The sequence below is a fragment of the Myotis myotis genome, unplaced genomic scaffold (genome assembly GCF_014108235.1).
Source record: "Myotis myotis isolate mMyoMyo1 unplaced genomic scaffold, mMyoMyo1.p scaffold_m19_p_5, whole genome shotgun sequence".
In the NCBI taxonomy this organism is placed as follows: domain Eukaryota; kingdom Metazoa; phylum Chordata; class Mammalia; order Chiroptera; family Vespertilionidae; genus Myotis; species Myotis myotis.
This window is the reverse complement of record NW_023416357.1, coordinates 50,964,540-50,980,924: the sequence shown is the minus strand read 5'-3', so window position 1 is coordinate 50,980,924 and position 16,385 is coordinate 50,964,540. Positions and strand designations below refer to the sequence as shown.

General features: G+C 34.9%; 1 protein-coding gene across 1 annotated transcript in view; it reads right to left on the bottom strand.

Annotated features, from left to right (window-relative positions):
- ADGRV1 (adhesion G protein-coupled receptor V1) overlaps positions 1–16,385 on the bottom strand; it is a 459,983-nt gene that overhangs the window by 337,091 nt on the left and 106,507 nt on the right. The window contains exons 39-51 of the mRNA XM_036308704.1: positions 15,660–15,823; positions 13,758–13,851; positions 11,855–11,933; positions 11,612–11,750; positions 10,873–11,014; positions 9,614–9,876; positions 6,881–7,056; positions 5,726–5,850; positions 4,516–4,673; positions 4,273–4,419; positions 3,825–3,932; positions 1,437–1,701; positions 432–551 (exon numbers count right to left, since the gene is read on the bottom strand). Of these exons, the coding sequence (XP_036164597.1) occupies positions 432–551; positions 1,437–1,701; positions 3,825–3,932; positions 4,273–4,419; positions 4,516–4,673; positions 5,726–5,850; positions 6,881–7,056; positions 9,614–9,876; positions 10,873–11,014; positions 11,612–11,750; positions 11,855–11,933; positions 13,758–13,851; positions 15,660–15,823 (1,980 nt within the window). The remainder of the gene's footprint in view (positions 1–431; positions 552–1,436; positions 1,702–3,824; positions 3,933–4,272; positions 4,420–4,515; positions 4,674–5,725; positions 5,851–6,880; positions 7,057–9,613; positions 9,877–10,872; positions 11,015–11,611; positions 11,751–11,854; positions 11,934–13,757; positions 13,852–15,659; positions 15,824–16,385) is intronic.

Below are 16,385 nucleotides of genomic sequence, written 5' to 3'. Positions count from 1 at the left end.
TGTCCCCACCACGCTAGTCTGCCCATTGTGCTCTCAATGCCACAGACCCCCCCTGCCTTTCACTTTTGCTCATACCTTTCCCTCTCCACACAGTATTTCCTACCAATCCACCGAGGCAGAGCTCAAGCTCCCTTAACCCCTCCAATTCTACCACTCACAGAGCAAATGCGATTGGGGTTCTACCTTGAATTATTATCTTACTATTTTTCTTGCTTCTCCAACCAAACACAATCCCTATTTTAAGAGTATCAATATCAGTCATTTGAAAATTCTAGGATTTCTGGAAATATTATTGTCAAGATCTTGATTTTACATCCTTAGTAAAATACCCAGTGTCTGGCAATGTAGCACTACCTCTAATTTGGTGAGATTAAAATCATTCTGGCTTTCCCACTGCCCTCAGGATTAGCCAGCAGTTGAAAATCCCTTACCTATTCCTGAAGCCGGTGTGAAGGAGTGGATCCTATTAGCAGCAAAATCCAGGGACTGAAAATATCTAAAAGGAAACTGTCCTGGCTCCCAGATGAAAATATCAATTGAACTCTGATCTCCTACAATAACAAATATAAGTCAAATCTGAAGGCAAACATTTCAGAAAAAAATGAAAATTACACAGGAAAACTATAATAAAAACATTAAGTCTAATAATAAAAAAAATTTTTATAGGAGAATCCTCAGAATTCATTCAGTTAAACAAAATACAACTTATTAGGAAACATTTAAAGTCTTTTTGCATTTATCACATGAAGTATATAGATAGTTAGCCACTAATCATGACCCGATATTAAAAAAAAAAAAGCAACAAATGTTTTATTTTTTAGGAGTGTTGGAATTTTATTTATGAGAGCTCCACTAAGCAGAAGAAAGCATATTCATATTCAATAAATATTTTTAAAGTTTTATCAAAAGTTGCTAAGCACCATTTATTACTACAATAAATTATCCATGGCACCCCAAGTATAGTCATATAAAAAGTTATCTACTTATGCTATAAGTATAATTTCTTCATAGAGTTTTTCATAGATCTTTCCATGTTACCCACTCATTCCCCAATTTGATTTTAATATTTTTAAAGTAGTGGTTCAGAACCCCTAAAGATTAAGGACAAAATAATTTTTTCCCCAAAATCTATTTGTAGCTGACAGCCAATATTTATCCATCAAGAAACATTCTATGACTTAGCTAAAAAATTATTGAGAGCATTTTCATATGAACATACTGTATCAGTGGTTGGCAAATGGTGGCTCGCGAGCCACATGTGGCTCTTTGGCCCCTTGAGTGTGGCCACGAAGTTTCAATAACACTGTATGTGCACGCCCGCACATGGTATTTTGTGGAAGAGCCACACTCAAGGGGCCGCAGTTTGCTGACCACTGTACTATATGAATACTAATTTTGATAACTCTGTATGCATTACAAACATTATATCTTCTTACCTAGAGAGACAGATTTGGCAAAAATTAAGTAAATATCATCTCCTGAAATCAAGGCCTCGACTTGTGTTGTCCCACTGATCGGCACTTCTTGAAAGTTAATAAACTCATTTCCAGACCATCTCAGTAAAACGGCATTGAGCCTGGCATGAGCCTGGGAAATGGCTAAGAACACAGAGCCTCCTCTGGTGAACAAGGCCATGGCCAGCACACCTCGGACAGGGAGTGTCTGATGCAACACGAAGCTTCCTCCATTCCACCGGAAGACCTGCATGGAATGTTCAAATACAGAATCCTTCGTGATGAGGAATTGAGCACTTATAATAATTTAACCAGTGTCATATGTTTATTCTCCTAAAGCCTTTTATTTAGTTGAGAGGATATTTTCATACATGAGAAAGTAGCAAAACTGAAGCTTTCTCCCCTTTTTTCTGTATGTGTGTGCGAGTGTGAGAGAAGAGAGAGAGAGAGGACATACAGGTAGAATGAATTTTAAAGCAAAGTTATTTAAAAATAAGTCAGTTTCAAATACACATCTGGGCAGGAGTCAGTGATAGCAAGAAAAGAGGAATGCCAAATATAAAAGAGAATTCATTTAAATATAAAAAATTTAGAACTAGATTAGAAACTTTCTAATACTGTAATATCATTCATAGCCTTCTCTCAAGCAAGAGAAACACCTAAACTTTTTAGTACTAAAAGTAGCAATGCATACAAGGTTTCAGGGTGAGTATTAATACATTTAAAATTAAAAGACAATCCCAAATATACAACCTAGTCAATTTCAGAAAGAATTATATTTATTGAGTCAACAATTGGGAACCTTATATGAGCCAAGCATTATTCTAGGATTTATGAATAAAGTCATATCTCCCTTTATGGATATTAAGTATTAGTCAAAGGCAAACAAACATATCAATATTTAAATAGATGCATGAGCCCTAACTGGTTTGGCTTAGTGGATAGAGCGTCAGCCTGCGGACTGAAGGGTCTCAGGTTCGATTCCGGTCAAGGGCATGTATCTTGGTTGCGGGCACATCCCCAGTCGGGGGTGTGCAGGAGGCAGCTGATCAGTGTTTCTCTCTCATCGATGTTTCTAACTCTCTATCCTTCTCCCTTCCTCTCTGTAAAAAATCAATAAAATATATTTTTAAAAAAATAAAATAGATGCATGATTATAAAATTGATACAAGTGCTAAAGATAACAATTGAAATGATGTGATGGAAAACTATGGGTGTATAAGGAAAATAAAGGTAGAGAGAATGAAAATATTTCCAAGGCAGGAAAAGTTTGTCATTATCTGAATTAAAACAGGTCTAACTGGAAGGAAGCTGATAGTTGTAGGGAACTGAGTATCGGTTAGACTAGATAGGTAAGGAGTCTTTTGCTAGGGAGACCATATAATTTATCAGAAGGGTCCCTGAGCGAGCAAATGGGACAATATTAGTAATTATATCAGGACAACAGGCATAACCCAACACTGTGCTGGACAAATAAGGAGATATGGTTATCCTACTTACTTAAATGCATGCTGAGTATAATTGGAAATCGATAAAGTTTTGAAATGAGGAATAACTCAATATTAATTAATGTTTTAAAATATTACTCTAGCCCAGACAACATGACTCAGTGGTTTGAACCAGGAGGTCGCGGTTCTATTCTCGGTCAGGGCACATGCCCAGGTTGTGGGCACAATCCTCAGTGTGGGGGTTCTCTCTCATCATTGATGTTTCCATCTTTCTCTCCCTCTCTCTTCCTCTCTGAAATCAATAAAACATATAAACTAATAAAATAAAATATTACCCCAGCCACTTGACTGGGAATGGGTCTGAGGAGGTCAGAGAAGAAGTTTGGAAACCAGCTAGAGGCTACTCTAATAGTGTCGGAGAGAAGTGATGGGGACCTGGATTAGGGAAGGAGAAGCAGCAATGGAAAAAAAATGTCTATATTCAATTATTGGAAGATATAAACAAAAACACCTAATAAATTAGATGTCATTAAAAAGGAGTAATCAAGGACACGTCCAGAGCAATTGCAACTTATGAGGTTGCAATTTCCTGAGATGAAATCAAGCACTGAACAAGTTTTGCAGAGAAAATCCAAAGTTCATTGGGGATATGCTAAATCTGCAATACTTAAAATATATTTAAGTGAAGATGCTAATAGAAAGTTAGATATGTACGTCTGGAATACAGAGTGATGGATAGCTACCAATAAATTTGGAAGATTTTTTTAAAATAAGCTGTAACTAATCAGTATGTATATTCTACTTTATTACTTTCCCCCAATCAAATTATGGTGTTATTTTATATTAATCCTACAGACTACATATTTGATGAGCTTTAATTATAGCATTAAAAAGAAAAAAGTTCATTTTAAAAGAATCAAACCTGTGTTAATGCAGAATCATTTCTTTGACTTGCAACAATTAAATAATCTTGACTGTCTGAAGTAAAATACCTTACTTGAGAACTTTCTGAAATAATTATTGTTTGTACCTGCAAGAAAGACAGAACAGTAGGAATAAAAATTTAAAGTAGAATATAACTAAAAAAGGATCTGAATACAGTAATTGTATGAGTCAGTATTTGAAGTTCAAAATTGGAAAATCCTTCTGATATCTAGATATGCCTAACTAAAGGTCATTTTAAGAAAGACAAAACTATCCCTAGATTAAGACACCTTGCTCAAATGAGTATCAACTTGCCAAAAGCCCTTTTTCACATGACCACAGACCATGCATTAACTTCCATTTAGATCAAGCTTACAAATCTAATTTTTCTTTTAAATAAAGCAATCTACAAAAAAGTAAAGTTTTTTGTTGTTTGTTTCTTTTACCAGGAATAATTTGAGTCCAGATGTGAATGTATACACACTGTTAACAGAAGGCTTTTCTTCATGTCTTTCTTCATGAGTAATCACAAAGTAGGGAGAAAGTCCAATCTGAAAGGCCTCACAAGTTTTAGGATTCCCTATATTTAAATCCTAGGATATAAGGCATAAGAATATCTGTAATTCACAACGTAGCCAACATTTACATGCACATGTTATTTTGTCTACTGTAAAATAAGCGATGCTTACCTCAAGTGGAATAAAAACCCCTTGCCATCGGTAAACAGTAGAAGACACCTTTCTTAACATTACACCATATACTGAATCTTCCAAAGTAAAGAAACACCAGCCAGAAGCCGAGGCATCGAAAAAACTTTGAAATATGGAAAACACAATATGCATTCCCCCTGAAAAACATATATCATAATTTACAAGCGTATAATCCCTCCCAAACTTTATCAATTCTGAGTTTATTATTCAAACAGTGAAGCCCATTCTTTATATGGCACTGAGGATATCTTCAAAGTGCAAATGCGATCATGCCACCTTATGCTATACATGCCTATTAACCCTCCCCAATGCTTAAAGCACCTAAAGGCTTTCCATTAATCCTAGGATTAAAACAAATGCCCGTAACATGTTCTTCAACCTCTTGAATGATCTAGTGTTGTCTAACTCTTCAAACTCAGCACTCCCCTTATTTCTAAACTCAATTTCCATTCTAAAGTTTTTCATACGTTCTTTTTTTTAATGACTCTAGAGGTCTGCCTCATTCATTTCCCACTTTTACCCCCATGTTCCTCCAAGTAGAATTTCTACCTAGCATTTTTTCTTAGTTCAAACTTTGATATGCCTCAATGTCCATTCTAAAGTTTTTCATACGTTCTTGTTTTTAATGACTCTAGAGGTCTGCCTCATTCATTTCCCACTTTTACCCCCATGTTCCTCCAAGTAGAATTTCTACCTAGCATTTTTTCTTAGTTCAAACTTTGATATGCCTCAATGTCCATTCTAAATTTTTTCATACGTTCTTGTTTTTAATGACTCTAGAGGTCTGCCTCATTCATTTCCCACTTTTACCCCCATGTTCCTCCAAGTAGAATTTCTACCTAGCATTTTTTCTTAGTTCAAACTTTGATATGCCTGAGAAGCATTCATTTATGTTCTCACAACACTAAGAACTTCCCCTTTAAAACATTTATTACAGTTTAAACTACACACTGATTTTCACTTGTTTTATTTCTGTCACCCATTTAAATTCTAAGCTCTGTGAGTTTAGCCCTATGCCTGGCATATAATAGGCCTTCAATAAATATCTGTGGGTGCAATAAAAGAATTACATATCTTTTCTCCGTTTTCAATAAATCCACAATATACAATTCATGAGGGGATATGTAAATTTTACACATGCAATCTTTCTTGGTTATAGAATTTGGTTCTCATAAGAAATGAAACATACTCATGCCAAAGGCTGTTTCAGATATTGTCTCCCACTCCACACTCACAGCTAAATCAACGCCATTAGTACGTGACACATTTAAATACACAGTCCTGTTGGCTTCTTCGATCTTTATAGAGGTGGCTCTAAAGAAAACAAATGGATTATGGAAAGCAGAAAAAGCATAATTTCTGCATATTAAAATATATATCACAGTGCTATAATATATTTAATACATTTTTAAATTTACACTAGCCATGGTGAGTTCTATCCACAAATTTTATACAGCAGGAAGAATAGACTCTACAGCTCAAAAATATTCATTTATGCAGATTTTTTAAAAGCACAAATGTAATACTCTGATACTAGAATCATAACAAAATACTGATAGCCAGTAACTTCATGCTGCATATTCTAAAAAATAAATAAAACTTTGTTATTTCTCACATAAAACAAAAACATGTGACAGAGAAAAAATAAGTCAGAAATTCCCTGATCTAGTGTATCAGTGAAACAAGATCTATTGAAATATTTCTAAAATATAGAAATAAACATCTTCAGCCTACAGAGGGAATTTTAAACTATAATCAAGTTAATGTATCTTTGAAGAGTAATTTATTTAGTCTGAGTAACTAAATATAATTTCTATTATTTCTCACTTTTTATTATTATTGGAAAAACAAACAAACAGTGCAAGCCATTACCTGAAAGTGTAAACTTTGGGAAAATAAGAATTCTAACAACATCATTATGGAGGACATGATTAGGTTTCCGACAGTCCCTGTTATGAGAGGGCATATGGCCTCTCTGAATCTATCTGTTAGAGCACATTTTAAAAATCCCTTTTAAGATAGTCAGAGCTCAATTTCCTTCTGCATTTTCTCTATGTCAAAAAAATATATCCTGCCCAGCTGGTGTTGCTCAGTGGTTAGCACTGTCTCATGAACCAGCAGGTCACAGTTTCATTCCTGGTCAGGGCATATGCCCAGGACTCAGGCTTGGTCCCCAGCAGGGGGCCTGTGGGATGCAGCCAATCAATGATTCTCTCTCATCATTGATGTTTCTATCTCTCTCTCCCTCTCCCTTCCTTTCTCTCTAAAATCAATAAAAACATTTTTTAAAAAATATTTCCTACTTAGCTTCAGAAGCGGCAATTTCCTTTTGAATAAACTATACCTATTTGCAACTGCAGAGATACTGAATAGCCCCAAAGGGGCCTGGTTTTGCAAAACTGTTATCAGGGTTCGAACATGTGCCCCTAGTCTAGCACCTCCAGTCGGATTAAACAAGGTACAAACAAAATGCTCGTCCATTTCTGGTTCCGTGTCTAATATGGCAGATATGTGTAGGGCCTGAAAACAAAATCAAAAGATAAAGTTACTAAAATATAGTCTTTCTACAACAGACAGAGAAATCTGTTAAACATTTTTGAGAATAAAATAATATGTTTTGGAAACATTACCTTTTCTTAAATTCTAATACTGATCCCCATAATGTGATAGTTACAACTCTTCCCATTTACTAACTTCAAGATTTTCAACACTGTTATGTATGGCACTGAAGTGTCTAAAGATAAATACTTATGGCACTTAAAAATAACATTAAGATTAAAATTAAATTTATATATTCATTTTTGCTAACTCTTTATCCTGCTCTAGCTATACAACTGTGTTAGTCTCATTCTAGTCTAGGATTCGCTATTAAAACTTTATAACCATTGTAGGCTTTCATTTAAAACACATACACAAATGTTCATCAACAGGAGAATACAGAAACAAAAAGTGATCTATTTTATTAAATGCTTCTCAGCAAAAAAAAATAATAATAAAAAATAAAAAACACAACTACTGATGTGTGCAACCATACAGATCTCAAAAATTATACTGCGCAAAAGAAGCGAGACACAAAAGATTACATACTCTATGATTCTACTTATATGAAGTTCAAGAACCAGTAAAATGAGTCTTTTAAAAAAATATTAATTTGATTTCAGAGAGGAAGGGAGAAGAAGAGGGATAAAAACATCAATGTTGAGAGAGGATCATTGATTGGCTGGCTCCTGAACACCCCACACTGGGGCCGAGCCCACAACCCAGGCATATGCCCTGATCTGGAATCAAACCATGACCTCCTGGTTCATAGGTCAACGCTCAACCACTGAGCCATTCTGGCTAGGCTAGAATGAGTCTTTAATGATAGAATCTGGAAAGTAGTTTCCTCTGGGGAGAGCAAGAAACTTTCCAGTGATGGTAATGTTCAATATCTTAATTTGAGTGATGGTTATATGGGTGCATACATATTTTTAAAGTCACTGAGACATACACTTAAGATTTGTGTATTTGCCCGGACCGGTTTGGCTCAATGAATAGAGCATCGGCCTGCAGACTGAAGGGTCCCAGGTTCAATTCCGGTCAAGGGCATGTACCTTGGTTGTGGGCACATCCCCAGTGGGAGGTGTGTAGGAGGCAGCTGATTGATGTTTCTCTCTCATCGATGTTTCTAGCTCTCTATTCCTCTCCCTTCCCCTCTGTAAAAAATCAATAAAATATGTTTTTTAAAAAGATTTGTGTATTTTATTTTTTATATCTCAAAATCAAAAACATGTTGGATGTAAAATCATCATGTGTGTGAAAGAAAAATTTATTCAATTTCTCTAACATTTAATTTGCCTAATGAACAGTGAGGTCTTCAAACACACTGTAAAAAAAAGTTTTTTAAGAAAATGCCACAACCTGGCCTGGTATGGCTCAGTGGTTGAGCATCGACCTATTAACCAAGAGGTCCCCAGTTCGTTTCTGGGTCAGGGCACATGCCTGGGTGGCAGGCTTGATCCCCATTAGGGCATGCAGGAGGCAGCCAATAAATGAAACATCATTGATGTTTCTATCTTGCTCTCCATCTCCCTTCCTCTGAAATCCATTAAAATATTTCTTTAAAAAAGAAAAAAACACAAGATAATTAAAAATATTTTTAAATTTAATTTAAAACATTTTTTAAATAGCATGTGAATCTAAAGCAATGGCAAATTCATAAAATACTTCAAATTTAAATTCTTTAATATCTATATGAAGACATAACTGTCCTTGAAACAAAATTTAAAAGGCCCTAAATTTCAAAGAATGTAAAAAATTAAATATGCAAATGAATATGCATTAAAATGTATTCAGTTTACATAAACTGATCATCAATAAAACTTTTTAATTATTGGATGGACTGCTTTTAGATGAACTAGGATAAATATATTATTTTAGAATTATTATACTTTACTATATAGTGAACTTAAAATATGTTAAAATAGTGGAATTAGCTACTCTAAATTTAAACTATGTTTTAAAAATAAAGTTTAAAAACAAAATTATTAATATATAGGAAAAGAGGTTTCTGGAGATAAACTTCTGCTAGTTTAGATCACATTTGTAAGTAATCCAAATCCAGTATTTTTTTCTCCACTGAGCTATTCCCATTCACATAGGACACCTGCTTCTGAAACAAGCAGTCTGAAGTAAGCAGTTATATTTTACTTAATGAAAACTTGACAGGAAGGAGTGATTGTGCTGAGGCTTCATGACTGCAAAGAATAGTTTAGAGCTTTTTTAGCTTATGGTTTATAGACATATCTCTTGAAGTGTTCCATTTGAATATGCTTGAATTTTAAAATAGCAATACACATATTTTCTTTCTTATTTGCACATTCCACTGCCTAATTCACAGAGCAAATTTTTCCAGTTGCGCTCTCTATAAACTATACAGCACATGGCACTTTCACACAGTCATCTAACCATGTCTTTTCCTAATATCTATGCTGGAAATACTTTTATCTTTCTAGGACCTAGGGTGCTCTTCTAAGGAAATATTATTTTGTAAATTTAAAAGATGAGTATTTACTGTCAGTGCAGGCTCATACTGTACCTTGAATCGAACACCTTCTTCTAAAACAATATAGCCTTTGGAAGGAGTCAGATCTTTAGACTCCACTGAAGAATCCACTTCAGTCACAATGAACTGAACTGTCACGGTTCCAAACAGGCCTTGTGCAGGTTCCCGAACAATGTATAATACTGCAACGCTCTCTTGTACATAGAGAGCTGCTGGTTCTCTCAGAAAAAAGTGCTCACTGTTGTTAAATGACAGAACTCCAGGGCCATCATCATTAGCAAGGACAGTGATTAAGGCTGTCAAAATAAAAATGTTGAAGTAATAAATGAAACTAGAATGGCTTGAAAGTGCAGGGAAGTGTGTTGGTACTTCATTGTAAAGTAGGCTAATTCTTCTCTGGATCACCTTAAAAAGAAGGGGAAAATTTCCCCACATCCTTATGTTAAGAAATCCCTTTGTCAAGAAGCAAAGGAATTTTTAAAACCATTATTGAAATTTATATTCACGTATGACATAAAAATACTCAGTAAGCTCAGAATAAAAGACAGTTTTCCCAACTTGATGAAGTGATACCTCTGAGAAGCCAATAGCAAAAAAAACACAAACTTCATGTTGAACAATTAGCATTGCCACTAAAAACAGAAACAAGACAAGGATGCCTGTCTTCACTGCCCTGGAGTGACCAGCCAGGCTACAGGTGTCAAAGTAATGGAAAAGCAGAGTCAGAACTGTCCCTGTTTTAGAGCCCTTTCAATCTGTTCTGTGTCCATGAGGTTTCTTCATTTTTCTCCTTCCTACCTTCTCAAAGCACTCAGCGTGATAGCTAACGAGCAGTGAACCAGGATGATTTTTGGTAACAATATTAAACTGTTCCAACCAAAGAAGTATGGCTCCTATTGGCAGTCCTCAGGTATCAATACATTTCAACTCTATGTGTAAATACTACTGCAATTAGATGACACTACAACAGCTACCTTGGCATTCCTTCTACTGCTAAAAATGAAACCAATGCCAACTCCAAATTCAAAGGAAAGACATTTATAAATTAAATAAAACCTATAATAACTAGGGAAATGACTTAATATTATCTTGTTACCAATCTACTTTTTCGTTTTACACACACACACACACGAAGCACTGTTACACTGACACAGGAATTCCAAAATGCTTAACTTAAAATATTTTGTATTGTAAACATAAAAAACCATCAAGACTAATCCCTTTACATCTGGCTCCATATTAGGAAAAGAGTATGAGGGAGAGGGAGCTGGGCATAAGAAATTATCAATTACCTATTGTATTTCCTCCCAGTTCTAGTCCAGGAGAAGGATTTGTTAAAATCAGCTGAAATTTTTCATCTCCTTCTGGAATATCATCATCAAGAATCATGATGTCAACATTTTTATACCGTTCTCCATGAGCAAAGTGAAGAATCTGGTCAAGAAAGTAAAAGTAGACAGTATAATATTTAAATACACTGCATTTTTACAGAATAGAAAGAAATACAATATAGTTGTGAAAGTGAAATAAATGATTTGACAAGGATTTTTCCTTTTTTGCTTAATTTTTAATAATTTAAATTGACAATATTAAGTATGGAAAGTAAAATTTATGGAATAATAGAAGGAAGTAAGCATTTGGTTAAGAAATAAAAGGCATAAAGAGACAAAGTAAAATGTATTTTAAAACACTAAATGTGTTTCAAAGTAAATTAAAACAGTGAAATACAAGAGTTAAATTTTCAAGAAGCATAAGAAACAGTCTGAGGTCACCAAGTGATATAAATTCTATAACATGATAACCCTTCAGTATTAAATATTGCAATAAAATAATGCATTAATAAAATACAGATTAATCTTTAGAATAGTATTGAAAATACAACTTATGTGCTACAGTAAAACAGTGAAGAGAGCTATTCCACTATGTGGAAGTCTTCTGCCCTAATTTACAGTGGAAATATGTCATAGTTTATTATGTTATATTAATTTATTTATAGAGGACCTAAATCATTATCATTCTTAAGGAATTTACCATTGGGGTAAAGCTGTAATCCAGCCCCAGCTGTGCTTCCAAATTCTGGGCATACACGAACAAGGAAACATGGCCAAGAGCCCCCTCACTCCTCTGGGCTATCAGTGTTAAACGTCCTTGGGTTTCATTAATTTCAAACCTGTAATAAAAAGCATACAAGCATTTTTCCTTATAACCTTTTATTGTATAAATAGTAAAGAATCTGGACCTCAGAAAAGGACTCCCATGTGGCCTTGGGCTTACCTGCTATATTGCCATTCGATTTTGCCTCGAGCACCATCGTTGGCATCAATAATAATTTGTGCAGTCAAGCCCTCTGGATCTGAAAAAACAAAAAAGAAATGCACTTTAATATAAATATAAATTATTTTAAAAGAACTATTTTATATAGAATTTAATGATAGTCTCTTTGAGACTACATTAATTCCTAATTTAGAGGTATTGGCAAAATTATCCAAAAGATGTTTAAGAAAATAAAGACATTAATGCTTATAACATCTGAATAAGAAAACTGCTAGCAGGAGGCATTGACTTATTGAAATTTAATTAGCTGAGAAGAGTTGGAAGGAGTATAAAGAAAAAAGAGAAAGAAATGGGGGGAGAGAGGCAGGGAGTACTGCAGAGAAAAATATATGAGGGGAAAAGAGAGACAGATAGAGGTGGATACAAACAGAAGCTGAGACAGATGGGAAGGATAAAGATTAGGAGAAATAAAGAGAGACTAACATTGAAGTAAACTTCTCTTATCCCTTTTTATTTTGTATTCTGTCCACCCAGTCAGTATGTTACCAATATCCATTATTCAGTTTTGAAATACTAATAACTAATCCTTTTACCGTTTAGTTTTGTTTTTTAAATATGTTTGCCCTATACCTTTTAAATTCCAGAGGTACTATTTTAATCTGGGGTAGTGTTGGCCGCTGACCGGGTAGGGGAAGGGTATGGAGAGTAATTCTCTCTGAGTGAAGAGAGTGCATTGTTGAACAAATAATATAAATCAGGATCTGTGCCCATCAGACTACAGGCTGCACAGCAGAATCCCAGCTCCACTGTTTCCTAGCTGTGTGACTTTGGGCATGTTACTTAGCTTCTCTAGCCTCAGCTCCTTCATCTGTACAATGGGAAGATAACAGGGAATAAAGGTATTAACATTCAAAGCACTTGGAACAGGACCATTAGAAAGCACTCAACAAAAGTTAAACTACTCAAATTGCCTTTTATATGAGTTTTAAGAAATATGAGTTATTTTGTTAGCTCTGTTAGTGTGAATGATAACTATCTCATAATAACTACTTGATGTACGGCCTAGTCTCTGAAGTCACTTAATTCTTTTGCAAAATAATTGAAATTTATCAAACAGTGGCATGTTAAAAACTGGTGATTTCCTTTTGATATTTCCAAAGTTATTTGTTGAGCTCAGAAGTGAATGAGAAACTCCTATTGCCCAGGCCGCTGCTCTTGGCCATGCTTCTCTTTCTTTAACTCAGATTAATTTCCGATCTGCCCAGGGCACCTTCTAACTAAAAAAAAGGAAGGCAGGCTACCTCAGTGCCATACACTACCACCCCCTACCGGGCTGTCACAACTACAAGTTTCAGACAAATTTCCCAATATTCAATGTCCAAACCACAAACAGGTGTCTGTCTTTTGAAAATAAATAATTTACATAAATTTGTACTGAGGTTCAAGTTTTACCTTTCAGTCTGTAATGAACTAAATGAGTCTTTTCTAAAGCATGAAAAGATAAAAGGTCAAAAAGAAACAAGAACACAACAAATATATAAACACTCTGATTAACCTAAGATAAAATAAAATCATTTGATAGTTTAGAGATCTAATGAAAACAGCAAATTAAATTTTAAAAGAAAAATGCCTTCCTAAGAACTAATTTAATTTTGCCGATTACAAATTTGGTTGTAAAATGGTTGTAAGATGTAAAAAACATCACACGGTAATTCTTAAATGTGTTTACAATGTCCAATGGTCAAACTGCAATAGTCTCTAAATTAAAATAAATCTAAAAGCATAATTATTTTACACATAGCTGATATTAAGAAACATCACAATGACCACTTCTGATTAAAAAATAAAGTAACTTTACTTTGTTTGCAGTGAGTAAACAGAAACAAACAAAAATCCAGCATACCCAGTCTAGGAGGAAATGAAGTTAAAGGAGCCATGATAAGTTCAACATAAGTTAAGTTCACGAGGAAATATTCTTCCAGTTCTGGTATATCATCCTGCAAAAATTACATCCGTTAAATTCCCTATGCTCTCAAAGTAATTACATCTGACAAGCTGTTTTTCAAATGATGTTATAAATTTATATTCTTAAATTATATACAGAAAATATAAAAATGCTAACATAAATTAGAAAAGATTAACATGTCAAAAAGTATTGGCAATGGTATTTTCAATTCGACACCAAAAGCAAAAATAACAAAAGCAAAAACAACAAAAGCAAAAATAAATAAGTAGAACTACATCAAACTAAAAACCTCTGTACAGCAAAGGAAGCTATCAACAAAATGAAAAGGCAATCTGTGGAACAGGAAAAAATATTTACAAATCATACATTTAAAGTTTGTAAAGAACTCACAAGCTCAATACCAAAAATCAAACAATTTGATTAAAAATGTGCAAAGAAACTGAATAGACATTTTCCAAGGAAGGCACACAATGGCCAACAGGTACATGAAAAGGTGCTCAACATCACTAAACATCATGAAAATGCACATGAAAACCATAACGAGATATCACCTAACATCTGTTAGAATGGGTATTATCAAAAAGACAAGAAGTGTTGGCAAGGATGTGGAGAAGGGACCCTTGTGCACTGTTGGTGGGAATATAAACTGGTGCAGCCACTATGCGAAATAATACAAAGGTTCCTCAAAAAATTAAAAAAAGAACAAACATATAATCCAGCAATTTCACACCTGGGTATATATCCAAAGGAAATGAAAACAGGATATTAAAGAGATACATGCACCCCCACATTCCCTGCATCATTATTTACAATAACCAAGATATGAAAACACCGAAGTGTCTGTCGAGGAATGAATGGATGAAGAAGACACACTACTACTACTACTACTACTACTACTACTACTACTACTACTGCTAGACACACACACACACACACACACACACAGGATTATTATTCAGCCATGAGAGAGATGTAAATCCTGCCATTTGCATCAAAAGGGATTGTGCTAAGTGAAATAAACTAGGCAGAGGAAGACAAATACTGTATGGTGTCACTTAATGTGGCATCTTAAAAAGAAAAAAAAAAAGTCAAACTCATAGAAACAGACTGGAAAACTGATTGCCAAGGGGTTGGGTGGGATATGGAGAGATTGGTAAGAGTAAAAACTATCAGTTTGACCATAATCACATTTTTAAATCCTCATCCAAGGATATTTTTCAATTGATTTTCAGAGAGAGTGGAGGCAGGGGCAGTTAGGCTTAGGGAGAGGGAGGAGACAGAGAGAAAAAAAGGGAGAAACATTGATGTGAAAGAGGCGCATCCATTGGTTGCCTCCTAAACCAGCCCCAACCTGGCTGGGGATCGAACCTGCAACCCAGGTACGTTCCCTTGACTGGGAATTGAACCCATGACCCTTCAGTGTGCGGGCTGATGCTCTAACCACTGAAAAACACAGGCCAGTAACCATAATCACATTTTAAGCCATCAACCTCTCCAGGGTCTCTCAGTCCCTCTAATTTAACCAGTCCTAAAAATTAAGATGCTACATCGATTTGCTGATCCAATGAAACCTTTAAAGTAATCAAAATGCTCCTTTGGAATGCCATCCTAAAGAAGACTGCCGTAAGGAAATTGTCTTTATCACAAGATGTTTCTATAATAAAATACATAACTGCAGACCAGCCTATCTAGACAACAGCAGAAATCCCTGTGTGGTTTTAAAGAAAAAAAATTCACAAAAAGAGATAAGCTGATTTAAAGGTTCCAGAATATTACATCAATTTCTACTTTCTATGTGGTTATTCGGATTTAATACAGTAAATCAAAAGAAGAGTTTACCTCAAGTATAGTTATGTTGATGGCTGCTGCTGTTACCCCCTCTTCTAAAATCAGAAAGCCAACTACCGGGACAAAGTCAACATCTGGATCAGCTAAGTTTCCTTCTGTCTGATTCTTTAGACTCAATATTCCAGGAACTGTGGTATATGTGACATTAATGGCTCCTAGTTGAATTGGATGGGAAAAGATTTTATAATTAAATTTTTAATACAGTATCTCACTGGGAAATCTTTGGTTTTCCTAAAAGCACCTTAGTGGTTTATATTATTAACCTATTATATTATTAACTCCTCACACCTTCCCATATCCTTGACCTTTACCCATGTAATGGCACAGTGATATCCCATGGTGGGCAGACACACTGCCCTGCCTCTAGGCTATGAGTTTGGCTGTGTGACCTGTCTTGGCTGACAGTACAAAATAAAAGTGGGGAGGTGCTAGTTCTGAGCCTAGACCTCAGGGGGCCTGGCATGTTTATACTTGCTTCCTTGTACCTCTCCTGGTCCCAGGAGAAGAATGAGAGACATATGGAATAGAACCACCCCAAGCCCAGCCTAAGTTAGTGGACCCACAGCCAACATTATTATTATGCTGAGATTTTATGACTATTTGTTACATAGCATTTTTGACACAATGTAAAATTACTTTAATCTTTCAAAAATAAAGAAGTTATAAAGTCCTATCCTAAGATTAATAAATATGAATGCTTTTCCTGTCCCTTATTTA